The 27,686-nt window shown below is 36.9% G+C and overlaps 1 protein-coding gene across 1 annotated transcript; it reads left to right on the top strand.

Moving 5' to 3' along the window:
- Window positions 1–1,307: 1,307 nt before the first annotated feature.
- LOC130749323 (laccase-4-like) lies at window positions 1,308–5,929 on the top strand. The gene is made up of 6 exons (XM_057602661.1): window positions 1,308–1,465; window positions 2,722–2,873; window positions 3,011–3,255; window positions 3,469–3,597; window positions 3,986–4,912; window positions 5,459–5,929. Exons 1-6 carry the CDS (start codon window positions 1,376–1,378, stop codon window positions 5,587–5,589), a joined length of 1,674 nt encoding a protein of 557 aa, XP_057458644.1. The 5' UTR covers window positions 1,308–1,375; the 3' UTR covers window positions 5,590–5,929.
- Window positions 5,930–27,686: the final 21,757 nt, after the last annotated feature.

Below are 27,686 nucleotides of genomic sequence, written 5' to 3'. Positions count from 1 at the left end.
TGGGGATTTTTTAACTTAAAAAAAAAAAACCCTTGACTCGGTGACTCGGTCTTGACTCGCGAGTCAACCGAGTCAGACCGAGTTTTGCCAAAAAATGAGTCTGACAGCGAGTCGACTCGTTTTTCCTATGTAGACTCGCGAGTTTACCGAGTCAGCGAGTTAACTCGCGAGTCTGACAACATTGTATTAAGGTGTTCAGGAAAGCAACTTATCTATATTAAGTGCTTATCAAATAAAATAAGTGATTATAATAATTTATTTGACAAACATATTCAATTAAACTCATAAAAGCCCGTCATCGAATGATAACTTAAGTGATAAGAGATATGAAACAATTTATCTTTCCAATATAAAAAGAAAAGAAAAAAAACTCATAAAAGCTCAACACTTTGGTCTATCGGTAAGTAAGTTAAACCCCATAAAAGTAAAAATATAAGTTCGAATCCAGATTTTTTTTTTTTTGGGAAGAATAGCTATAATTTCCTGAAAGGGTGGTGACATTAATCCTCCGTTAAAAAAAAAAAGTCTGAAAAATAGTTTATAAGAATGTCATAAATATTATAAGATATATTTAAATAACTGTTGGTGAATTCAATTTATACTACCATGTGAGTATGTTTTGTGGACGATGTGTAACTACCATTATAAGCGACATGCGGTTTCGGATGTATACTTAGGCTAGGATTGTTGACCGGAACTGAGCCTACCCAACTTTTATTTACAAACAAAATCCTTATAAGTTACTAACACGATTGACTCTAATGGTATATGTTTGGTTCATCTTAAACAATGTTTGTGAATTTGAGTTATGCAGATGAAAAAATAAAACTGCATTGAAAGAGGTAGTCTCATAGTAATATTGATGTTTTCGACTTGAACCTGAGCAAATTACACTTTTCACCAAGTATTTAATACGGTTACATTTATAAAAATTCAAACTTATTGAATCATTTGGTTAATTTAGAAAAAGCTTGTGTTCAGTGGGAACAAGCCCACAAGTCCACAACCAATTGGCTTGATCATATTTCTTAAGGTAGAATTTATGATCCGAGCAAATTAAATATGTCTAATTAAGGAGGGTTTATTTATAACTTCAATTTCAAAGTACAGCGATTCCCATCATGCATGTACAACTTTATGTGACATGCAAGTTATATATCATCAGATAACCATGGTTTAATTTCGTTTGTCTTATTCAGTCCTAGCTACTAAGTCTTAATTTCCAAGAATGCCTCCATCAGACACCTAACCATGCTAAAACGACGTGGTAGCAATGCCAGTTTTATGCTATATAACTGTGAGTTGGCCAGTCCTTCATGAATGCAACTATTAGAAGCTTAAGCTAAGAGGTTGGACAAGAGAGTGATTGAGTGAAATGGATTCTTGGGTTAGAGTGCTACTTCTCGCAGCTTTTTGCATTCTTCCAGTTTTGGTCGAGTGCAGAGTGAGGCACTGCAATTTTCATGTAAGTAAACCATTCCTTATTCTTTGGTCTCTTTTCAGATGTGAAATAGAATTGTGTCATACATTTTAAACGTGGTCCATTACTATCTTTTCTAGCTTATGTTTTTTTTGTATTATAGTAGCTAATGTGGTCTATTATTCATCTTTGTTTGAATTTTGAAAGGACCTTAAGAATATATTTTTCTTCTTCGTTTTGATAGCGGAAGCTTAAACCATATTGAATTGCTATATATATATGTGTGTGTACACATACATAGGCTTTATAGATTATGTTTTTCCCCTTTTTTTAAGTGTGCAACCTTTTTAATACGAATGGAACCCATAATAAAAATATTATATGGCTAATTATCCTGTATCCAGTACCAATTGAAATAAAAGGGTTTTGGTACTTTGCAATATCACTCAATAATATACTAACTAGTGTATAAGTACGTCGTCATATGATGATCAAGTTTATCTTTTCTATTTAAATAGATACAATGTGTTTTTAAAATAGTCTATGGTTTTTTTTTTTAATTTCATCATGAGTGTCTTTGCCAAATATATGTTTTTAAAATTTTATATTAATACACGAGTCACAATTATATTAGTAGTGTGTTTAATTTAGTTGTGGGAAACTCGTTGATTATGAATCACTGTATTGGCTTGTACTTTGAATTATGTATCACCAATCCAAACACGCCATAAGCCATAGTAGATGGATGCCAAAATCCTCCCTTTTTAATATGGTTCCATAGCAACTCCCAAAATCATCCCTTATTATTAATTTCCGACACATACTTAAGCGTAAGTTTTTAACATCTGTTAATGTTTCCTGTGGTTAAAACTGTTGCTAAATTATGTGTTGGAAGAATGTTCCATAAATACATATATCTTATTATATCATGACTCATAAATCATTCGGCCAATAGTTGAACTAATTGGAATTTTTTTTTTCTTGAGTACTCTAATTCATAAGAACATAAATGATAAACTAAGAAAGGCAACCACACAATACTATTATTTCTGAGAGCTTATTGGAACATAAGCTCTCATTTCTCTTGGTTTGTCGCATCATCAGAACATTTGTTTCAAAGCAGAACATTATTAGAACATTAAGAAATCTAGTTAAACGGGAGGTGGAGATCTCCTAATTAATCATCACCACCTAAATATTGTTAATCAGTCAATTTCTTCCAACCATACATTATGCATTGCACTCTATATGATAGTTAATTTCCTTATTGAATGAACTAATTTCGTTAATGAGTCCTGCAGGTGGTGGCAAAGAATACCACTAGATTATGTTCAAGCAAATCCATTGTCACCGTTAATGGCCAGTTCCCGGGACCCACTCTCTACGCCAGGGAAGGTGACACAGTGCTGGTCAAAGTCCTCAATAAAGTCAACCACAATATTACCATCCACTGGTGAGATCATAAATTACTAATTAGCAAGCGTGTATTTAGAATTTTGTTCCGCTGTACCAAAAAAAAAGAATTTTGTTTAACTCAACGCGGATTCAATTTAAATTTAATGTGACAAAATCTTACTTCTTCTTTTGCAGGCATGGCATCAGGCAATTGCGTACCGGTTGGGCTGATGGACCTGCATATGTGACACAGTGTCCAATTCAACCAGGACATAGCTATGTGTACAACTTCACCATTACTGGGCAAAGAGGAACACTTCTTTGGCATGCACATGTTAACTGGCTTAGGTCAACTGTTCATGGTGCTATAGTTATCTTGCCAAAGAGAGGTGTACCTTATCCTTTCCCCAAGCCAGATAATGAATTGGTTTTGGTACTAGGTAAGCCAAACCAATATACCCTTCAGATTTTAATTTTTCCTATCAATAGCATGTTTTGATTGACTTCTTTTTACTCAGAATCAATTCTGACTCCCAATTGAGTAGCTTCTACCTAGAAATGAATTTGACTTTAGAATTAATTGCACAAAGTTACTAGCTATTTCAACATTAATTGGAATTCAAATTAAAGTTTGCTTCGGTGATAAATTGTAGGAGAATGGTGGAAATCTGATACTGAAGCTATTATCAATGAAGCTCTCAAATCAGGATTGGCACCAAATGTCTCAGATGCTCACACCATTAATGGCCTTCCAGGGAGAGTGGCCAATTGTTCAACACAGGGTAAATTCAGTTCAGCTATTCTTTGACATCTGAATCTGATATGCAGTATTTTCATTTTTAAACTAAGAGCATGTTTGAAAACCACAATCAATTCAAATATTCAATAGAAGTTTGGGTCCTCCAGTAAAGCAAAACCAATTCTACATAATCAATCTCTAGTTGTTTCTGCGTTAAACATAACCCATTCCAAGATTTTACAACTGAATTTTATAACATTACCCTCCAAAAGCCACTTCTTCCATAAAAGTATCTAAACATAAATGACATCATTTAAACTCACGTTTACCGCAGGCAATTTTAGTAGAATCAATTCAGTCCAAAATCAAATTTGCTAAACACACACTAACCATGTTGGTTTTCTTTTTTGGGGGAATATAATTATATGCAGGTGCTCACAATCTGCCAGTGGAGAGTGGCAAGACCTACTTGCTGAGAATCATCAATGCTGCACTCAATGAGGAACTCTTCTTCAAAATTGCAGGCCACAAGCTCACAGTGGTAGAAGTAGATGCCACATATGTGAAGCCTTTCAAGATTGAAACAATTGTGATAGCACCTGGCCAAACCACCAATGTCCTTCTAACTGCTGACCAAAAATCTGGGAAATATTTGGTAGCAGCTTCTCCTTACATGGATGCACCAATTGCTGTGGACAATTTAACTGCTACAGCCACATTGCACTACACTGGCACTCTCAGCACCTCACCTACAGTTCTCACCCTACCACCTCCTCAAAATGCTACCCAAATTGCCAACAAATTTGTCAACTCTCTTAAAGGCCTTAATTCCAAGAAATACCCTGTCAAAGTCCCAATTAAAGTTGATCATTCACTTTTCTTCACTGTGGGGTTGGGGATTATTCCATGCCCATCTTGCAAAGCTGCAAATGGGAGCAGAGTTGTTGCTTCTGTTAACAATGTGACATTTACTATGCCAAGCACTGCTTTACTTCAGGCACATTATTTCAAAATCAATGGGGTGTTCACCACTGATTTCCCAGCCAAACCACCCCATGTGTTTAACTACACAGGTGCTGGACCTGCAAATTTGAACACAACAAGTGGTACAAGGCTTTATAGGCTACCGTTCAACGCGACTGTTCAGCTTGTTCTGCAAGATACCGGGATCGTCGCGCCAGAGAACCACCCGGTTCATCTTCACGGATTCAATTTCTTTGTTGTTGGTAGAGGGGTAGGAAATTTCAATAGCACAACTGATCCAAAGAAGTTTAACCTTGTTGATCCTGTTGAGAGAAACACTGTTGGAGTACCAGCTGGAGGGTGGACTGCAATTAGATTCAGAGCAGATAATCCAGGTAAAAAATCTTAATCTCATAGTCTGAGATTTCAAGTTAACCCTAACTCTACCTATAAGTTAACTTAGGGGTGAAGATTGCTCTCCCATAAAGAATATACTGGCCATATTTATTGAAGATATGAGACCTTAATGCAGTGTAAGAAAAATTAAGGAATGTATGGTCTACTTAGTGCCTGAAAGAGATTTTGCTGTTTTTTACACCTTCAAAGACTTTCGAACTTATTTGCTTCTTCCGTGAACTAACTTGTCAAAGAAAATAAGTTCGAAAGTCTTTGAAGGTGTAAAATATTGGTCAAGTTAGTTCCTATGATTAGATTTAGTTAACTAACTTGACTGACGTTTTATATATTCTAAGTGATTCTTCCATTGACAAATTTCTACAAAATATGTAAGGGACCAAATTGACCATTCGCTCAAATATTAAGGGATTAATTCTTCATATATCTAGTAAATATTTATGAAGGTTGATTGTTGCTGTTTCAAAAAATTATTGATTCACTATCATTCTCTTCATGATTTTCTTTTAATTCCTTGTATTTGCCAGGAGTTTGGTTCATGCACTGCCATTTGGAGGTGCATACAACATGGGGGCTAAAGATGGCATTTTTGGTGGACAATGGCAAAGGTTCTAAGCAATCATTGATACCCCCTCCAAAAGATCTTCCAAAATGCTGATATTTCCATGCCAAAAACTAATCATACATTATGAAAGAATAGGACTTCCGATTTGCAAAGGTTCTTTGGAGGAATACAGAGAAGCCAGGCAAAATAAGAGAGTGGGAAAGAAATTAAAGGGATATTTAATAAGAGAGTGCCCCAATTGTTTTTTCTTTGAGCCAAATGGGAGAATTTGCTCAAGCAGGTTTAATAAAAATGGAGCGTGCATGCATTTTGGTTTTATTCACAGAACAAGCACAATTTTTAAAGAGATATCACTATGTATTGGTAGCTTGGAACCAACAAGTGTACGCTTTTGTTGTTTCATGAATATAAAGAGGTTATGTTATGTGCTTCATTGAAACGTTGATCAGTTTGGTTGATTTTAGCATTTCAGACTAGCATTTTCTTCCCTCACTGTATAAATCAGTCTACTTCCTCTGATTTTTTAGTCCAAGAATCTTGTTTTCAGAACCAGCAAGTCCATAAGCCTGGGAGCCCAATAGCTCAAAGTAAAAAAGGGAACGCAATACAAAGATTCCAACAGTGACAAAGGCGCACAGACAACCAAATAAACGGAACGAGGCCCAACCCACAAAAATAATCAAAGAGTCCAATATTATGGCCAGCACTGTAAAATTAATAACCCAAATGTTGTTCCTAAAAGTAAAAAAATAAAAATGTTATACATGTAAATCAAAATTATATCGACCAAAAAAAATCAAAATTATAAAAATTGAATGAACCTTATAAAATGAAATAAAATAATAAAATACAAAATATCATGCATTGAAACCTTCAAAAGATAGATTTAATTTTACAATATTTGATAGTAACTCCCGAAAGAAAGCTATGTTTGTGATTGGTGCTGCCTCATCCAAAAAAGAGAAGGTAAAAGAAAAATTAAAGGAAATTAAAAAAGGGAAGAGAATGGTGGAAGAAGTAGAATAACAAATAGTAGCAGAAAGAAGAAAAGACAAGTCACAGGCTGCTTTGCAAATTCAAAATGTTATTGATTATCATTTTTATTCAACTTAAAAAGGCTTTAATTTCAAATATTAATCGATGTGATTGTTCAATAATTTAGAAAGGTATTATATATAAACAGTAGATTTAATTTGGACACTAGCTAGGTCTTTTCATCATATGCTTTGTTTGAATTGCTGATTTTCCAAAGTGACACATAAAGGCCACTTCATTATCTTCTACTCCACTAGAACAGGAAAGAATTAAGATAATAATGGATGCTAGTTGACTGAGTTAGATGCCAAATCTTGACCATAAAGCCCACAATATACTTTAAGAATCTCATGCTGCTCTCTTTCCTCTCCACTTTGTTCTCTCCATAATTACCATGAAAGTATTTTTATTTCCTTTTCCTCATTCTTTTGTCTATTTCGGAATGTAGTGCTCCCTTACAATAATCTGTAATGCATATTCCTGTTTTTATATTTTTGTGCTTTTAAGCACTTATATTTTTTAACACAGAAGTCAACCATTCCCCAGGATATTTAGGTTAAAGTTTCATTCACACTCCTTAAAAGTTAAAAGTGGGATATATAGAGTGAAGAGATGGAAAAAAGAGAAAGATGTAATGATTAATATGATCGAATGAGAAGAGATATAAATAGAAAATGAAAATAGAAATTGAATGAAAAATAAAATAGGTGTGGATGAATCATAGTTCAAAATTTATAATATGATGCAACTGTGTATTTTACGAATGACAAGTAGGCTCAACCTAATAAATCTAGCTACTTACTTAACCCACCATACATAGCAGGTTCGGTTGGGTGATGAAACACACATACTCATTCCACTTGCCCTGCTCAACCTACCAACCTGACGAACCAACAGCGGGTGAGAACAAAGAAACCCACCAAGCCATCTTATCTTTTTCTTTTGATTTTGTTTAACATTTTGCGGGAGGGTTAGCTCTTGGGCCAATATGCTCGATATTTTTATAAATATTTCATGTTGTACCGCTCAAGATTCTGGGTCGGCTTACCATGGTATTGGTGGTGGGCTCCGAAACCATACCAAAGGCGGCCCAGCACAAACAACCCATGGAAGAGATTCAGAGAAGGTGAGGACACGTCTAACTTGCCACGTAAGAGTATGAGAAGTGAAGTCATGACCAAGTCTTTAATGACTTCCGGATTAAGCTTGTCAGATATGCTATCACTTTGTTACCTTTCTGTTATGTAACAACGTCCATTCAATGTACCTAGACACTTAGCATGGTCGACTTGCCTATTATATAAAGGAGGTCTTCCTTTCCCATTGTAACAAAAAACTTCTATTGATATACCATTCTATGATCTTGTTTTTACTCAACTTACTTAGTCCTAGGGTTCTTTTCAAGAACATTTGGCACCCACCGTGGGGCCCTGGTGAAACTTTTCTCGGGACCTCAAGGTCATCTTTTCAATATGACGGTAGCCCTAAGGTCTAGATCTAACGCCAACAGTAATCCACCGTCACCGACCACCAATGAAACTATCTGGGCCATGATGATACAAATGCAATAGTAAAATCAGGCAATCCAAAGCCAATTGGTGGGGATGGAAGAGTTGCGTCAACAGAACTGGGCCATGCAAACCTAGATCGTGGGCATGGACGAGCTCTAACGACAAAATCAAACCTTGCAAACTTAGCTAGCCAACCTTGAAAGAGACAGGCGGCCGGAGGAGCACCAGATGGAAGCTAAGGTCCAACCATTCTCAAACGCTTTGGCCATAATAGATGTCTCGGACGACTTGAAAACTTTAGTGCTCGAATCCTCAACGGCATGACGAACTCTAGGGAACGCCGTGTGGTGTTCAACACCAAGACGCTGCTCAATGGTGCGACAAGTTAATTGAAATGTAAGATTTTCCCATAAACCCCAAAGAAGGTGGCGTTGACATGGTTCACCAGCCTAACATCAGGGTCAATCACGATCTGTTCAACATTCGTCAAGCGGCAGGTGAGAGTTTGAAGATTATTTGTTTAGATTCACTGATATGGCTATGTAGGAAAAAAAACAGAATACAACTAATTCCCCAAGAAAGGCGGACAGAGCAACCAGCCCATCATCGTTATGATACCATGGCCATCCCGAGAAGAGAGATGAGATATGGCACGAATCAGGGATTATGCAGCGAGGCAAATGGCTTCCCATCTTAATGACATGACAAGAAGCTGCACAATGCCTCGAGCATGCAACCAAACACATGCTATCGTCACGCCACTCAATATTTTATCCCGTGCAGGCATCGCACCGCACGATGACTATCCTAATGTTCGCATTAGGCCATTCAATATTTTCTCTCGTTCTGGCATCGCCCCGCATGATGACTATCCTAATATTCGCATTATGCCATTCAATATTTTCTCTCGTGCTTGCATCACGTCGAATGATGAATTTGCTAAATCTCGTGTCAAACATGCGACGACTGCCCATGACTTAGATATGGCAGTCCGGTGACAATGTCATTATACTACGATCAATTGTAAGGAAAAAAGCATAAATATAACACAATGGAGTTTGTTTAAATAGATTAAGAGAAAAATACGGGAATCCGACAAGCAGAATATTGTTCAGAAGTTAACAAAGCCAAGTCCTAGAAGAAACCCAACTACATAGGGTGGACGGATATCCTTGCAAAAACTCTCCTAGGATCACCCGTCCTCCACGAGTTTGCGATCCCTATTCACCTTGAAGGGATGCGCTGTCGAGACATCAATGTTCTCACGAAGAAACATAACTTGAACCGCTGTCTTGTCAAAACCTTCAGCAAATGCATGATCAGTAGCTTGCTTCAACGTCAGTCAGCAACGCCCGCTCTTTGGCTTCATGATGGTCAGCCATCTTCTTCTTCTTCTTCAAAGCTTCACTACGTTATTGCTGCGCAGCTAATTTATTTTTTAAGTCACATATTTCGGTTGCATCCTTCATCTTCTCGTGCTTCACGGATTGGACGACCAATATTAGGGTCGTCATGGTCAGGGAGTCAAGAGGGGTGGGGATGTCCACGCCTTGGGTAAGAGGAGGGAAATCAAGGTCGTCTCCCAAAGGCGGCGTGTGTGCTGGAGTAGCATGGTCAGGCGACCCTAGAGTTTTGCGTTTAAGTTTCTTTACTGGTGGGGGGAACCGTAGAATAATTGTTGGCCTCAGCTTCTTTAGCTTTGGCATAGTGTTGAAAGATTGTTTTCACTATTCTACTCTCAAATCCTTCAAGATTCAATTGTAGTATAGCATAGGGTTTTTGTCGTATCCACAGGGAATTACTCATACAAATACCATTCTCTAGTGAAATTACTCAAGCAATGGATTTCCAAAAGGTTGATGATTTTGATGATCAAATGCTAATGTAAATTAAACAAAGTGAGAATAAAAGCGATTGGATATCAAGATGAGAAAGTTGTTGGAATTGGACTTCACCGTTTAACTACTAGTGTCCTATGATTCTATATGCAAATTCATTCCTATATATGATTCATCTACACCAATTCTACCCTACTTCATTGATTCCTCACATGAGTGGATATTTATAACTTACTTTCATAAACATTGAATCCTCACATGCATAGCAAAGTTAAGTTATCTTTTAGCTTAGGTGTATCAGTGACTAGAAACGCCTAATTCCATTCCTAGACATTAGGATTACTAGATGATTAACTCTATGTCGGACTCTAGATGTCGTAGCTTCAGCTCTTACGCCGAATCAAGTGACATGTTCTAGGCGCGCAACTAAAACATAGCATTAAGAACAAGAGAAAATCATTGAATCATGTAATAGAAACGATATTTTCATATAGAAAGCAAGAGAAACACATCATAGTTAAAGGCTACATCCAAATCCAACAAAAAGAGTTTATAAATCCATTTCCATGGATGCTTTAAGGCTTACAAAGATAAACAAGAAGATGATGACGATCTGTGACGTCCGTCGAGCGTTCCCACCTCGATGGATGATCAAAGAAGTCCAAAACTATCTTCTTCTCCTCAGTTCTATGAGTTCTCTGTTTTTTTCCCTAATTTTTCGCCGTCCCTGTAAAATACGCTGGTTTGTTCCTTTTATAACAGTTTTGTTAGCTCAAGCGGTCCATAGTTCGCTCAAGCGAACTCTTTCTTCAACGTGAAGGAATTGGGAACCACCTTTCAACCGCTCAAGCGACCAAATGTTCGCTTGAGCCAACTTCTGAGGCAAGCACTCAAAACCTTCTGTTGCAAGATGGCTTGAGCAAACTTCTGAGCCAAACACTCAAAACCTTCTGTTGCAAGATGGCTTGAGCAAACTTCTGAGCCAAGCACTATTCTTTGATGCTTTCTTATGATTCAAGCCTCTTTGAAGCAAATCTTCACTCCCAATTCATTTTTACATCAAAATTTGATAACTATTAACTAACACTTAAATTCTACAAGAACCTCTAGTAAACCACATATTCACAATTGAGGGTAAATTTGATAGCTATTTCACATTTCTAACCCTAATAAGTGCCCAAGAATGATATCAAAATTAAGTAAATTTGGCACTTATCACATAGAAAGCTTTTATCTCAGGGTTAGTCATCTAAGGCATCTTTCCTGCAAAGATGAACCATTGGCAAATTATATTATTTCTTTGAAGAGTAAGAAACAAGCAGTTGGTTTTCTATCTGAAAATAGTGTTTACACACCTCTCCACCTTTAGAGAGATGTAGAAATAGAGGAGAGAAAAATGGGTGACATTATAAGTGATGTGATATAATAGATGAGAGAAATAGAAAGAAAAATAAGTGAAAATGATATGTAAGAGAAATAGAGGTGTGAGAATATCAAATGTTCACACCTCATTTTTAATACACCTTATTTCCACCTATTTTTATTTCTATCTCTCTCATTTTATCATATATCACATTTCATACTTTCTCTCTTTTATTTTTTCTTTTGTTTCCATCTCTCCTCCTTTCACCCAGTGTTATAAAACTCTGACCGGACCGGCCGGTTCGACCGATTAAACCGGGAACCGAACCCCTGATCGGTCTGAGCCATTAAATAGATCGGCCATGCAATTCAACCGGTATAAACCGGTTTGGACCGACCGGTTCAAGAGGTTAACTGGTGACCCGACCGGTTTTTTTTGGACCGGTAAGTTTTTTTTTTTTTTCTTTCTGTTTTTGCTTTTTTTTGTCAAAACAGTTTTTCCTTGTGATAAATATAAATTTAACAAAAAGTGTCCTAGATGGGATTTGAACTCAGTCCCATTAGAATGTAGGCTAGATACATAACCACTTAACCAAGTTGCTCTATGGTGAATCTTGTACACATTACATTATTAAATATTAATAATGTATAAATATAAATGGAAAACAAACAAACTGTAAAAATTTAATTTACACAAATCATGTTCAATTATAGCTAATAAAATGGTCAAATTTCGAATTTCATGGTCAAACTAATTTATAGTCAATATTAATTATTTGGTCAAATGATGTTCAAATTGAGAGTTATTTAAAAGTTTTTAAAAAAAAATTCATACCTAGAAGTTGAACACAGGACCTGAAGGGAGGAAAGCTATCCAAATTTCCACTAAGTCACTTTGCATCTTATAGCAAAAAATGCATATTATTTTATATATATGCTATGCTAAGGTTAGTATTATAAATTATATAATTTTTTAATATGAACCGAGTCAAACAATCGAACCAGTGACCCAGTGGTTGAACCATTGACCTATTGACCCAGTGCCTCGACCGAGTCGATCACCGGTCCGAGTTTAATAACACTGCTTTCACCTCTCTCCACCTGAATGAGAGGTGTGATGAGAATATTATTCGATATGTGACTCTATAGGGTCTCCCTTTCTAATTCTACCATTGTTGAAGGGAAAAAAAAAGCACTTCATGAAACCAAATAAATATATTAATAATGTTTGGTGTATCCTCTAAATGTAGATACATCGTACAATATTAAGCGAGATAAGAAAATAAATGAGATAAATAATAAAAATAATAGATGATATGAGTAGAAGTGATACAAAATGACATATATAAAAGTATTTTTATTGTAAAGTGGTTCTTAAATCATTACTGTAAATATATACATATAAAATAAATGCTGCATCACGAGAAAACAGAGGCAAAGTGAAAGATAGAATGTCCCATCACCTAGCAATATTGAGGAATAAGATTACGACCATGAGGCTGTGTCTGCTTGTCTTCACCAAAACAGGAGAAACACTGAGCTGGACTCAATGTTTGTTAGTCAAAGCCATTGAACCTATCTGGCTGCTGATAGAATGTGGCTGTCATCTCAATATCTTCATGAATGTATGCCCGATGGACGTTAGGAAGATATCGACATCCCTAACAAATTTCAAAACAAAGAGTTCATGAAAAATAGGAAGCCATACAGCGATAAATAAGTTTTAGTCCCTAATTTTACATTCAGATTCATTTTCAGTATTTATCGTCTAATTGTATTATTTTGCTCGTTACTTTGAACATAATTTTAGTTTCAATTTTCACTTCATAATATCTCATTATTAAATAGTGTTGTAGCTAATAAAGAGTGATGTCACCATAATCACTTGTTCAGAGTAATTTTATGTGACCCATATTTTTATATCAAATCAGATATGAGAAAGTGACTGAGTGAGATTAAAAGGGAAAGAACGTAGTGTTGTGATATCAAGTTTAAGTAATTCATAAATTGGAAGAATTAAAATGCCTAATATGGAATTTTATCGTCCGAGTTTTAACCATCTCTTTTGATCAACATTGGTAGTCTTTCATTGAAAGAATTAAAATGTCTAATATGGAGTTTTACCCCCGAGTTTTAACCATCTCATTTGGCAAACAATGGTATCAGAGTCGATATGGTTGTTTGACTATAGTGATCGGCTCCTTGTGTCGAAAGTCTTGCTGGAAATTTTGTGATTAGGCGGCATGTTTTGTTGATCACCATAACGGTGGTGCATGTATTTGGAGGTTTCCGCTTTCATTTGAGATGAACTCACACTCTTTTGGGTAAAGATGTGATATATCTAATCCACTTGTGATTTGATCTTTAGCCTAATGTGATGATACCTTGAGAATCATCTTCAATTCTTTCACCAACAAGAACGAGATAAAATAGGAGAGAGAGAGAGAGACACTTAGAAAGTGAGATCAAAAGGGAAAGAACGAGATCCAAGGAAGGATAGCATCCTGGTTCACAACGATGGAGAGGTGACTCCATTCCTCTAAGTTTTTCACAGTGGCGGTTATGGGAATAGTATGCGGTGTTCTCATACGAAAATAATGAGGCATGTCGGAGCTTTGCTTCACCACTTGTTGTTTGGCATCAAAGTTGCTAGATGTTAGAGCATTGGCTACTCGACGGGGCGAAGTGAGGGACTAGTGATGGTTGTGTGCTTTGATGAGGTTTTGGAGAAGGGGTAGAGCAATAGCAAAACATGAAACATTTGTAATTTTATTTTTTATTCAGGATAATTTTTTTTTAAATGTACTACCTTTATTTTCATTAATTGTATATTTTAAAAATAAAAATTCTTATATACTATCTCTCCGCTTAATATTTCAAAAGAGGAGTATTAAATAATGTTTTTTCAAATAATAGCCCTTGTTACTAACCACTAACATTTGTCTATAAAAAAAAGGAAAGATAAAATACATTCTAGAAGATAAAATATGAAAATAAATCATACTTTTTTCAAAATTAAAAATATTAATTGTGTTTCTTAATATGTGTATTTCTTTTCTTTCTAAACAGTTAAATAAGAACAGTACTACACAGGGTCAGCCCTGGGCCTGTGCAAGCATGCTCACAACCCAGGGCCTCCAAAAAAAATTCGAATTTTTTTTACATCGGTTGTCCTTAAAGAACCGCTGTAAATAATCTATCTTTTACAGTGGTTCGGACCGCTGTATAGTCTTTTACAGCGGCGAGCTCTACAACGGGTTCGAACCACTGTAAAAGGCAAAATTTAACCGTTGTAAAAGACTTTTTTTGGCGTAGTGTTCCCAATAAACTTTCTCCAAAAAAAAATGTTAGAGATTCATTTTTATTATTTACTCAGGGCCTGCAAAATGTCAGGATCTACCCGGTACTACATTAGAGTCCACTTCATAAACATGTGTCATAATTTACAAAAGTCAATTCGATGGTGATAAAATTCTAAAATGTCAAACTAAAGGTGTATAATAATATAAAGAAATAATGTGCGAAACAATGATGTTCATATAGACAAAAGAGAAAATAATTCAGCTATAGACTATCACATATACCTATAACGATTTGCCATTCTAGAGTCTAGATACAATACTTACATAGTGGTTAAGAGATAATGATTGAAGAAGAAAATACATAGCTATAAACTATTCTAAAGACTAAAGAGCGTTGATTTGTGTACACAAAAATATTGTGAGACTAGTGACACTTATGTTTTGTGGTATAAATATGTGAATGGAAACAACTCCTTAATCAACCACCTAGCTCCCTAACGCTTTATGTATTTGACCACAGAATGAGAGATTAGTTTCATTGCTATCAACTGTGAGATACTTTAGTCAAGTCATTACTTAATAGGCATAAAAGATATTTTTTAAGAAAGAGAAATAAATATAATAATTAAAATAATAATAATAATACGTGTTGAGAAACATCATTTCTTAACATGGGTACAATAATTAACCTAAATAACAAAAGCTGCCTAAAACACAACTACTATAACAAAAACCTCCCAAAAACTCACAACCCCCCCCCCCCCCACACCTGAACAAAAACCCACAAAACCCCTAAATGTATACCCAACTAGAAAGGACCATGTTCGAATCGAAAAACAGTGATAGAATCATTGCACGACACCTGCCTATTAGAGACCCAACCAATCGAGAAAACCCCAAAACGAAAAGCTCACAATAGACATAGAGTTGAGACCCAAGAAAAACAAGAAGACAAAAGAAGAAAAAATAACAGATCTCTTATATTACATTAGAGTCCACAACATAGAGAGGGGGTTGTTCGACACGCCATCGACTCAAAAGGGTAAAACTCCTCAACGGCAGCTCCACCACCTATAAATCAAGAGCAATGCAAACGAAGAAATTGAAGAAGCAAGACCGACAAAGAGCGAAACCCACCCTCTGTCTCCCCAACCACCGAGACTTCATCACCAAAAGTTGCGCAAGGACCCATCCCTAGAGACAGATCTGACATCAAAAGACCCCAACTCGAGCTCCAAGATTAGACAAGCTCCCTGTCGCCGCCACGCCAATTGCTCCCTGTCGCCGTTATGTTTAATTTATTTAAGAGGTGACAAAATAATGAATCACGATTAAATGATTATGAAAAGTTGAAAACCTTTGTTTTTCCTTTGTCCCTCAGTCTCCACGTAGGAAAGAGGTTTCACGTAACTAATCTGGCTCGAAATACGGTAGTGATGTCCCTTGCACAAATGTATTATTTTTTATCTCAGAGAGGATCGAACCTGGGCCAGAAGCTTAGGCAAAATCCCTTAAAAAAATACACATTTACAACTTGTGTCATTCCTTGTGGTTCATCATGAAAACTCTTTTTAGGCTGTTAGTATTTAGTTATTAAACTCTTGAAAAAAAAAATGTGGGCCATATTTGCTTTTAGATAATTACTTTTGTTTAGACGAAGTGACATATGTATTATTTAACCATGTTTGACACGTTGGTAAAATTAGGTCCCAGCAGCAGGTAGCAGAGTAACGACAAGATGAGTGTGGACAAATAAGTTATCAAACATTTACATATAGCCACCATGTTGAGACTTGAGAGAAGCATCAAGCATGTGTTTTCCAAAGAAACTTCAAATTTAGTACTCAGAGGACAGAGAGCGACTTATCCGCCATATCAGCATCGCAATATCTACCAGATTTTGGACCATTTGGTTACTCATAACATTCATGAACCATGGCTTGTACAATTAATGATGACCATTCCAATTAATAAGTTCTTATTAACAAAACAGAAACCAATATAAGAAGATGGTTCCTTTCAAAAAAAAAAAATGGTTTCTGGGAAATTACCTCTTTTCATCGCCATATACCATTAATCACTAAGAGGCGGTTTGTTTCAGATTAAAATTATTTTTTTACCTTCTCTTTCGTCTATTATAATTGATTTTTCTGCTAATTATAAGTGTGTTTGTTTCAAATTAAAAAAATACTTATTTTTATCTCTTTAAAAAAGAGATTAATGTTTTAGAGATTTTGAAAAAGCTTAAGTTGATTTGTGTTTGACTACACTTATTAAAGTCACTTTTCTTATCTTCGATTTTATTGAGAAAGATGAAATTGTATTCAGTAAAAGAGAAAAATGAAAACGTGTTTACATCACTCTCTCATCAGAGATTAAATACTAAGCTAAGCTAGAGTAACAAACTAACAGACTCTGTAACTAACTACCAAACTTACTAACTGACTTGTAACTGATTCAGTTACTCTAATAACAAACTAACAAACTAAGCTAAGTGTTAACATCAGTACTACTATCCTGTATTATCCCCCCGCAAGCTGGACTATGTATATTAAGCAGTCCCAGCTTGGTTACAAATGATGGAAACAAGGTAGGAGGTAGTGGTTTCGTGAAAATATCGGGCAGCTGATTGTAAGTTGAAATTTGCAAGAGATGAACAAGACCAGCCAGCAATTTGTCAAGAACAACATGACAATCTAGCTCGATGTGCTTCGTCCGCTCGTGAAAGGTTGGATTCTGGGCAGTATGAATGGCGGATTGGTTGTCGCAGAATAAGGAAACTGGTAGAGGGACATCGAGCTGGAGGAACCGGAATAAATAAGTGAGCCACTGAATCTCACATACAGTAGCAGCAAGCGCGCGGTACTCTGCCTCAGAGGAAGAGCGCGACACAGCCGTTTGTTTCTTAGTTCTCCACGAAATGAGGGAAGAACCAAGAAAGATGGAATATCCAGTAATGGAGCGGGGAGTGTCGGGGCAACCAGCCCAGTCAGAATCACTGTAAGCTTGAAGCTTCAAGGAAGATGTAGCAGAGAAAAAGAGACCCTGTCCCGGTGCAGCCTTCACATAACGAAGAACTCGTTGAGCTGCCTGCTGGTGGAGATCAGTAGGAGAAGCAAGATATTGGCTCAATTGTTGAACATCATAGTTCAAATCAGGCCTCGTGGTGGTGAGATTGAGAAGTCTGCCAACCAAGCGACGATAACCAGTGGCATCAGCGAGCGGAGTGCCTTCATGCTGAGAAAGATGAAGATTAGAATCCATTGGAGTTTTGACGGCTTTACAACCAAGTAACCCTGCATCAGTGAGGAGCTCCAAAGCATACTTGCGCTGTGTAAGACAAATTCCTTTGGCTGAACGAGCGACCTCTAATCCCAGGAAAAATTTGAGATCACCCAAGTCTTTTATGCGAAATTGTTGATGAAGAAAAGACTTAATAGCTTGGATTTCAGCCAAGCTATTTCCAGTGAGAAGAACATCATCAACATACAAAAGCAAGGCAATGAATGATGTTTCAGTCCGCTTGAGGAGCAAAGTATGGTCATGAGGACATTGCTGATACCCAAGAGACTTAAGAGCAGCGACCAATGTGTTATACCACTGCCTGCTTGCTTGCTTCAGTCCATAAAGGGACTTTTGCAAATGACATACTTGATTAGGTCGGGAAGAAGATACGCCAGGAGGTAATTGCATGTATATTTCTTCATCGAGAGAGCCATGGAGAAAAGCATTATCAACATTAAGCTGGTGAAGAAACCAATGCTGAGAAGCTGCAAGTGCAAGAAGCAAACGTAGTGTAGTCATTTTAGCAACCGGAGAGAAGGTGTCAATATAATCCAATCCTTCAATTTGAGTGTAGCCTTTGGCTACAAGTCTCGCTTTGTAGCGGTCAATAGTACCATCCTGTTTGTGCTTGATCCGGTATACCCATTTGCAGCCAATTGGCTTCTTGGAAGGGGGAAAGTCAACAATCTTCCATGTGTTGTTACGGTTGAGAGCAGCTAATTCTTGGTCCATGGCCTGCTGCCATTCCTTGTGTTTAGCAGCCTGAGCATATGTCTTGGGCTCAACTATGGATGAAATGTTAGTGGTAAAAGCAAAATGGGTAGGAGACAAAGAGGTATAAGAGACAACTGAAGATAAAGGGTAAGTGATACCTGAGGATTCAGCCCGAGAAGAAGAATGTGCTGCAGCTATGGAAGGTGGAGCAGTCAATTGATAGTCACTGAGATGGTGAGGCACACGGCGAGAACGAGTGGAATGCCTCAAAACAGGTGGAGGAACTGGCAAGTTCTTAGGAAATTGTGTTGTAGGTGAAGGAGGGGTCACCAGTGGAAGAGGGGAAAAATCAATGTCTTCAGTACCCATAGAGGTAGGCAAGGATGGTGATGTAGAAGAGATATCAAGATTATGAGTAATTGACTGAAAAGGAAATTCTAATTCATGAAATACAACATGCCTTGACAACAGAACCTCCCTAGTCTTAAGATCAAACAACAAATAACCCTTTGTGCCATGTTTGTAACCAAGAAATACACAACGTCGTGCTCGTGGATCAAGTTTTGTACGATTTCTCAAAAGTGTAGAAGCATAACACAGGGAACCAAAGGTCTTCAGAAAGCTGAAATCAGGGGTTTTATTATGCAACAATTCATATGGTGTTTTGTTACCAAGTATAGGTGTTGGTAACCTATTGATAAGAAAGGTAGCATGAGCTACAGCATGGGACCAGAAAACCTTAGGCAAATTGGCTTAAAAAAGTAGTGATCTGGTAACATTAAGTAAATGTTGATGTTTTCTCTCAACAACAGAATTTTGTTGAGGAGTTTCAACACAAACTCGTTGGTGCAAAATTCCTTTGGAAGAGTAAAATTTGGTAAGGAAAAATCCTGGTCCATTATCAGACCTGATCACTTTCACAGTACTACTAAATTGGTTTTCAATTATGACACAAAATTGAGGTATAAGTTGTTGAACATCAGACTTATTGGAAAGCAAAAATAACCATGTAAAGCGAGAATAATCATCAACTATAGTAAGGAAAAACCGATGACCATGCATTGAAGAAACAGAGGATGGACCCCAAATGTCAACATGAATCAATTCAAACACTTTATTGGACCTAGTGTCACTAACAGGAAAAGATAATTTCCTTTGCTTTGCAAGGTGACAAATATCACAAATGTGATCCTTATTACATTGAATGAAAGGGAATTGTTTACCCAAAAGACTAAGCCTATCAAAAGAAGGATGTCCTAAACGATAGTGCCATAAGCTTGGAGTGGTTGTCGCTGAGAGACAAGTTGAAACCTTAGGTGAGGAGGTCAAGTGAGGTGTAGACAGGGTTGGAGTTGCAAGGTAGTAGAGACCATCCACTTCCTTAGCCGCACCAATCATCCTCAAGGCACTGGTATCCTGTATCAAGCAAAATTTTGGAAGAAAAGTAAGCTTACAGCCAAGGGTGTTCACAAGTTTAGTGACTGATATCAAATTGAAATGAAAAGCTGGAAGATAAAGAGCATCAACCAGATAAAAGGAGTCTGTAAATGCAATGGTACCAGAAAAATGTGCAACAAGAGAATTGCCATTAGGCAAATTCACAAGGACAGGTTTAATTCTTTTGTAAGAAACAAAAACTGCTAAACTACAGCAAATATGATCGGTAGCTCCAGTATCTATAATCCATTGAACAGGTTTGAGTTTACCATTCTTGGTTGGAACCTTGACAGTGTTGTGCTGAGCAACAACAGCAGTCTTGGTTGTGGGAGCGAAATTGACCTTGGCAGTGCGTTGTGGCTCTTGATCCTGTGCAGGTAACAGAGATAGCAAGGTGTTGTATTGTGCTTCTGTAAGACTAAATCTGGAATGATCTCCATGATCAGAACAAGTGTCTTTATCTTCAGTGTCCCACAATCTGCACCCATAGTCATATTAGCATGCTTCTGTGGACCCTGGGATTTTCCATTGCCATTCTTGGACTTGAAATTTTGTGGATATCCATGCTTCTTGTAGCATACATCCACAGTGTGACCTGATCGTCCACAGTAGGAACAGATTCTGCGAGGTTGATTGCGATAGCCACTGGAATGAGAACTAGCCTCACCACGAGAAGAGTGATTATTGCTACTGCCAGAAGAACTTCCAGAACTGTAGTTGCTGAATTTGCCTCCAGTATTGTGATGCTTCTGAGAATCTGATGCTCCATTTGCACTTGCCATGAGAGCCTTAGGAACATGCTCTACTGCAAAATGCCTTTCTTGCTGTGCCGCCAATTGAAAGACACGATTGATACTTGGCAGAGGATCCATAAGCATGATTTGTGACCTAACTCCAGAGAATTGCTCACTCAAGCCACGAAGAAAACGAATCACATAATCGGAATTTCGATCCTCTTTGATCTTGACCAAAGCATCACAAGTGCAAGAAGGTAAAGGTTTCAGAACATCTAATTCATCAATCAGAATTTTCATAGCAGTAAAATACTTTGTTACCGATAAATCTCCTTGCTTAAGACTGTAGATTTCTTCTTGGAGCTCCGAAATCCGGAAGAGATATGCTTGTGAGAACTGTTCCTTCAATTCCTTCCAAACATCGATAGCCTTTTCACGCCACAAGATTGATTGAGCAATCTCAGCGTTCATCGAGCGAATGAGCCAGCCAAGAACCATAGTGTTGCAGCGCTGCCATGAATGATAAATTGCATGATCTTCCGCTGGTTCAGGAAGAGAACCGTCCACAAAACCAAGCTTGTTCTTGGTCAACAAGCTCATCTTCATCGATCTAGACCAACTATGATAATTGTTCTCTGACAATGGTGGAGAAACAAGAATCATCGACGGATTCTCATTAGGATGAACATACAGAGGGCAAGAAGTGACTTGTACATCTTCAAGAGAATAAGGGTAAGGTGCTGCCATGGTGAAGAAACAAGATCAATCGCAGAAGAAAAAACTGTGCAGATCGAACCAGAAACGAGATCTGAAGCAAGAAAGAGGGATCGAAGATGAATCGACCGCTGAATCGAAGACGGAATCTGAGGCAGAACCAACAAATTGAAGATGAATCGATCGAGAGAAACGAAGATCGAAGATGAATCGATCGAGAGAAACGAAGATCGAAGATGAATCGTGGTTGAATTCCTGTGAAGAAACAGAATTTCTGTGAAGAAACGGAATGACTCAGAGTTACACAACAGAGCTCTCTCTACCATATTGAGAAAGATGAAATTGTATTCATTAAAAGAGAAAAATGAAAACGTGTTTACATCACTCTCTCATCAGAGATTAAATACTAAGCTAAGCTAGAGTAACAAACTAACAGACTCTGTAACTAACTACCAAACTTACTAACTGACTCTAACCAATTGTAACTGATTCAGTTACTCTAATAACAAACTAACAAACTAAGCTAAGTGTTAACATCAGTACTACTATCCTGTATTAGATCTCTCTCATTTATCATAATAAATTTCTCTAATAAACTACTTAATGTAATTTTTTTAAATATTATGTTTCCAACTTTTTTAAATAATGATTTTTTAAAAGCTGAAACAGACATCTGATTTTTTTTGAAAAATGACTTTTAATTGAAAATGTGTTTTTTCTTAAAATAAACTAAAACAAACGCACATTAAAGTAACTTCTGAAAATAATATGTATTTTAGCTTTTTTTGAAATCATAATATTTTAAAAAACTGAAACAAATATAGCAAAAAATTAGAAAAATGTTATTAAAAAATTATATTTTCTAAAAGTAAGTTGAAACAAAAAAGGTGTTTAAATGAGCGTTAACACCATATGTATCTCAAAGCAAAATATATTATAAACATATACTCCATAATTTAAAGGAGTGCAAAAAAATTAGTTCATATTTTTAAGGAATAAATATATGTATAGGGGTTTGCTAACTTACTCTCATTAGATTTTGTGAAAGAGTAAGTTAGCACCAGCACCCAACACCTTTTCTTTTGGAACAAAAACCCCAACTTTCTTTCCTTAAGACAATGAAAGTGTAAAACTTCAATACACTGTATCTTCTTCCGTTGTCTTCGGTCATCAAGATGGTAGAATATTCATCTACATTACCAAGCTAGAGGCTTGAGGAAGTACTTGTAAAGATACTCTCACACCCAAGTTAGGTATAATTTTAACAGAGTAACAGTAGAGTAAATCGAACGTACTTGATGAATGGTGTCATGCCCTATTTATAGGTTTATATTTTTATCATCGCCGTGGTAGTGGTAACGTTCTTGATGGGTTCAGCGTAGGATGCGGGGAGTCGTTAGATTGTAACAGGGGAGATGTTCTCTCGTACCTTGCTAGACGACCTATATGGACATCCTAGTTGGTGCTCATCTTTTTCTTCTGCCATGTACAAATTTCTAGACTAGTCTCGTGTAAATATCTCCAATGAGTTAGAGAGCTGGTATTGGAACCTTTTATACAAATATCCATCATGAGCTTTTACTGCAGGGTGAAATTCGGATTATAAGCTCGGGTTAAGTTGCTCGCGCTTAGATGAATGGGTTGAATTCCTTCGCTTGGGTCAACAGACGCTATGGACCATGCTCTATCGTGGCTAGCTAATGATGGCTTGAACAACGGAGGTCCAAATCGGAACACATGATTGAGGATTGTTCTATCTAGTATTTATAGTGACATAAGGTCGGTGTGACTCAGCAGTATGATTACTGTAGCTCAAGTTCTCTATCACGACGTGAGATGCGTGGAGACGTTAAATTTTAGCATGAAATATTATGGAACTCTACCTCTTGTACAGGCAATAATGATGCAACAAGTCTAAATGATATCAAACCTTTCAAAGCATAAGTGACATCAGAGTGGATCCTTTAATTGTTTAATCTTTAATAATTGAAGTAGTTTCATTATACATACGAAAATGGTTGCATATTGAATTGAAATGAGAACTTAGAGTATTGTCTCTAGATACATGTTAGGTTCCAATTTAGTTAGCTCGTCAACATATTTCAATCTCAGTGTCTCCAATTATACGTTCAATTTCGGTTGCATAAGAGGTGTGGAACTCATCATTGTATTTACAAGAAATTGGACTGATCATTGAGAATAATCATAGGGACACAAGAGTGAGGGTTGAATTGTGTATGAAAAAACTTTTAATCATTTTGATTTTTAATTTTCCCTCTAACTTTGCCTCAAATGTTGTTGCAGTGAATAGACAGTGTAAGCTTAGGCAGTTGGAAGAGTTAGAAGATCGATGTGCACACGCTGATTTATCCTGGTTCATCCAACATGGGCTACGTCCAGTCTTTGACCTTCCACTAAGATTTTTCACTCAATTGAGTCAAGTATTATCAAGGACTTCTCCTACAAGTATTATTAAGGACTCCTCCTACAAGTATTATAGTACAAGCCTCTTCAGACTTAACAAGTATGATTGCCAGGGACTCCTCCCCAATTATTCTTTGTCCAAGCCTCTTCAAGCTTAACAATTTTTCTTTTCCTAAGCCTCTCCGAGTCATTGACTTTGGTTACCAGAGACCTCCCATGTATTCTTTGTCCAAGCCTCTTCAACCTCAGCAAGTATTATCAAGACTTCTCCATGGGTAAAGCTCAATCTATACTCAAGAGGGATGCATACCATCATACTAGTTCGAAACCCTCTTCAAGTATTCACAGGATAAAGTTAATTTGACATTGATTCGCTCTCAATCCTAAGAGCTCTAATCTCCAACCAATCTGATGTACTTTGAGGCGCAGTTGACTTATCTTGATCTTCATACTTTGCTCATTTTCTTGCTCAATGTATGTTAATTGCACTGAGCCTTTTTCTCTACTTCCTTTTTTCTAGAGGTGTCTCATTAATCTTCTATGTTTGGGTTCACCATCTTGGTGCATATTTCTCCATCACGCATTGCTTCAAAGCTACAAGCTTCATTACTTGGATATGACCATAAGCTCATCATGCACAGAGATGCACTCTCATTGCTCTGAATGCACACCCTCTTCAGATTTGAATCTTACTTTTATATCTGATGGAGGTGGAGTTATGACTGTTGGAACAGAAGCTGCATCAACTCTATTTGTCATGTTGTTTGTGTGTATCTTTTTGTCAACATGAAGTCCCAACGATTCTTTTCTTATGATGACCAATTTCATAGACGATTCGACTTGATCATGGAGAGAATTGTTAGTCGTAACTTTGTTCTTTGTTTCCTTGTCGTATATTGAAATGCTATGGGTCGTTTGATGATGATTTCGGTTGTGTACCAGTTGGATGTCACAATTGACAACCTATGACAAATATTTTTCCAAATAAATTAACGTCAAAGGAGTCTTATCCTATCTACGCTTCTAGTGCTACTCATTTTTTGTTAATAGGGTTATGATGACAATTCCTTTTCCAACCAAATCCACAAATCTTCCTTTTGCGGACTTCTTGTAGTTGAACATTGGTAACTGTGCACCAATTTGTCCATATTCAGCGCATTGAATAAGCTTTCTATAGAAGATGTCCTGTAAGGAACCTCTTCATTTCTCTTCTCATTCTAGCCTACTTCTCCTCTGTGTCGCAACTAACCACATCAAATGTTCGTCGTTTAAACCCCAAACCGGTCCAAGCTCAGAGGAGGAACGTTCACACTCCGCTCTCCTTTCGCTGTGTTGGCCTCGTCTAGGCTTCAACGTTCTAGTTAAGTCCATTGCGTCGTTTGGTCAACTTCAACTTTTATGAAAGCTTTCCCAAAAGTTAAAGGCCAGTTCTTCCCCTTTAACCCTATGTCATGATTTTTCTATATGTTACCGGAAATCAATTTCTTGTGCTCATCCTCATCTTCATTTTTTTTTTTGGATATTGAACTCGTACGAACCAACCTGCTGAATAGGGGTGGAAATAGGCCGAGCCGAGCCAAGTTTTGCGTGGCCTAGGCCTGGCCTGCATTTTTTTTTCGTGGCTCAAGCCTGGCCTGTGGCCTATCAATAGGCCAAATTTTATGGCTTGGCCTGGCCTTTTCTAGGGTCTGGCCTGGCCTACAAGCCTTCTTAAAAGTCTATTTAACAGACAATTTTATCAAAAGAAGGTCATTAGGCTTGCGGGCTAATAAGCATTTTATATATCATTGCACTTTCTTTTCAAATAAAAAAACCTGTATCATTGCATTTCAAAAACTAAACCTATATCATTGGAGGAGAGGTGGACTTGGCAGCGGTAGATCGGTAGTGGCGGCTGGCTGCAGCCTGCGTCCTGTGTGGCTGAGGATGTGCTATGCTGAATATGTTTGGAACGTTTCTAATCTAGGTTAGGGTAGGGACTTAGAGTTTTCTTTTATACTAAAGTATACATCAGTTTAAAAAAAAATTAAATTATATATAATTAAATTATATTTATTTATATTATTAATAAAAATAATATATAAGTAGGCCGGCCTATCAGGCTAAATAGGATTTTTAAATTATTTGGGCCTGACCTTTTTAGTTAAATAGGCCTTTTAAAAAGCCTAAGCCTGGCCTTTTTAATAAACGAGCCAGGCCGGGCCGAGCCTCAGACGAGCCGAGCCATAGGCCCCTGACGAGCCGGCTGGCCTATTTCCACCCCTACTGCTGAATCTGTGAATCGTCTTGGTGGTTTAATGATTTTCACCCGACGTTTTCGGCCTGAAATTTACTGAACCGGTCTGGTGGACAAGCCTTGTACTCCCTCTATCCCCAAGTCATTTTTTCCAAGTTTTTATTATCTCAAAATAAGTCACTTTACAATATCTATGCAACACTATTTTTCTTTTTCCATGTTTACCCTTATAACATTAAAAGATTTTTTCTACTTTCAAATTTTTTCTTTATTTCCAAGGGAACTATCATTTATATCTACTTTACAACTTTTAAAATTTCATTTTTTATTGGTGGATGGAGGGTTTAGAGATAGTGGAAAATTAATATGGAAAGAGAATAGAGTGGAGAAATTATTTAATTGATAACTTTTAAATGAGGGTAATATAGAAAAAAAATATATATTTATTGCTACTAACTAACTTTAACTACCTTTTCTATTTTTGAACATAACATAATTTCATTAAATTAAGAAGGCATGGAAGCCGCCGTAATATCATTGTGCAACAAAGACGTTAATTTTAACTACATTTCTTAATTCTAAAAAATTAAGTGAAAGTGACTTATGGATACAGGGAATATATTGCTTCTGATCATCCACATTAATGGAACTTGCTACGGCCTACGTGTCATGAAGTATTCAAATGAAATGTAAACAACTTTTTTAATCAAAATAACTTGTATTGGTGATAACTGATAACTATGATGCGAGGGAGGGATAAGAGAGATGATTGTTATAATAAATAAATCATAATTATTTGAAACACCCTTGTCTTTTTTGTCCGAAAAGGACTAAATGATTGTTTAAGAATGAAATGGATTCTTCTCTCTTTTTTCCCTAGAGTCCAGAGACAATGAATAGATTCGCCAAGCTTTTTTGTCGATAACCACATAATGCGGCTATGAATTAAATTAATAAAAGTGCTTAATAGTTAATAGGGATGATGTAAGTATAGTGAGTGCAAAGGTGCTTGCTCTGGTACCCACAATTACAAATGAGTGTAGGTACAGGAGTGACATGTACAAATAATATTAAGACACCTAAGATAAATTTATTCTGTGTTCTAATATATCCTTATTATTTTATTAATTATGTAAAGATCCCCGTTTTATTCTGTAATTACATGCTTCTTTTTATTTCAATCATTAGAGTGTTCCATCTTCATATTCTTCAAAAATCATTACAGAACCAACACACTAATCTCACTCAAGTTCAATTTCTCAATCTTCTCCTTTGTTCCCAGTCAAAACAAAACTGAGCAACGTTCAAACCAAAATCCGATAAACAAGAATCTATTAAAACCCAAAAGCTCTCAATAGAACCCTAAAGCTTCAACCATTCAAACCCAAAAACCCACAATTCAAAACCAGAATCAGTAGGAAACAGACGTAAAGGAAGATGGAGCAAATGCAATAGCTTCTAAGCATGGAGATGCCACGCCGAGACATCGACCACGTCAGACTACCCATGCTTCTGCACGACCGTCGCCGTAGCCGCAACACAAGGGAACGAATCAGATGGATCAAATCTGAGGAGCAAAAGTGATTTTTTCATGAATG

The sequence above is a fragment of the Lotus japonicus genome, chromosome 3 (genome assembly GCF_012489685.1).
Source record: "Lotus japonicus ecotype B-129 chromosome 3, LjGifu_v1.2".
In the NCBI taxonomy this organism is placed as follows: domain Eukaryota; kingdom Viridiplantae; phylum Streptophyta; class Magnoliopsida; order Fabales; family Fabaceae; genus Lotus; species Lotus japonicus.
This window is presented reverse-complemented; position numbering and strand designations above follow the sequence as displayed.

Coding starts and splice junctions, on each gene's coding strand:
- LOC130749323 (XM_057602661.1), top strand. CDS start 1,376: ATGGATTCTTGGGTTAGAGTGCTACTTCTCGCAGCTTTTTGCATTCTT. Junction 1,466..2,721: donor TGAGGCACTGCAATTTTCAT/GTAAGTAAACCA, acceptor TGAGTCCTGCAG/GTGGTGGCAAAGAATACCAC. Junction 3,598..3,985: donor GGCCAATTGTTCAACACAGG/GTAAATTCAGTT, acceptor AATTATATGCAG/GTGCTCACAATCTGCCAGTG.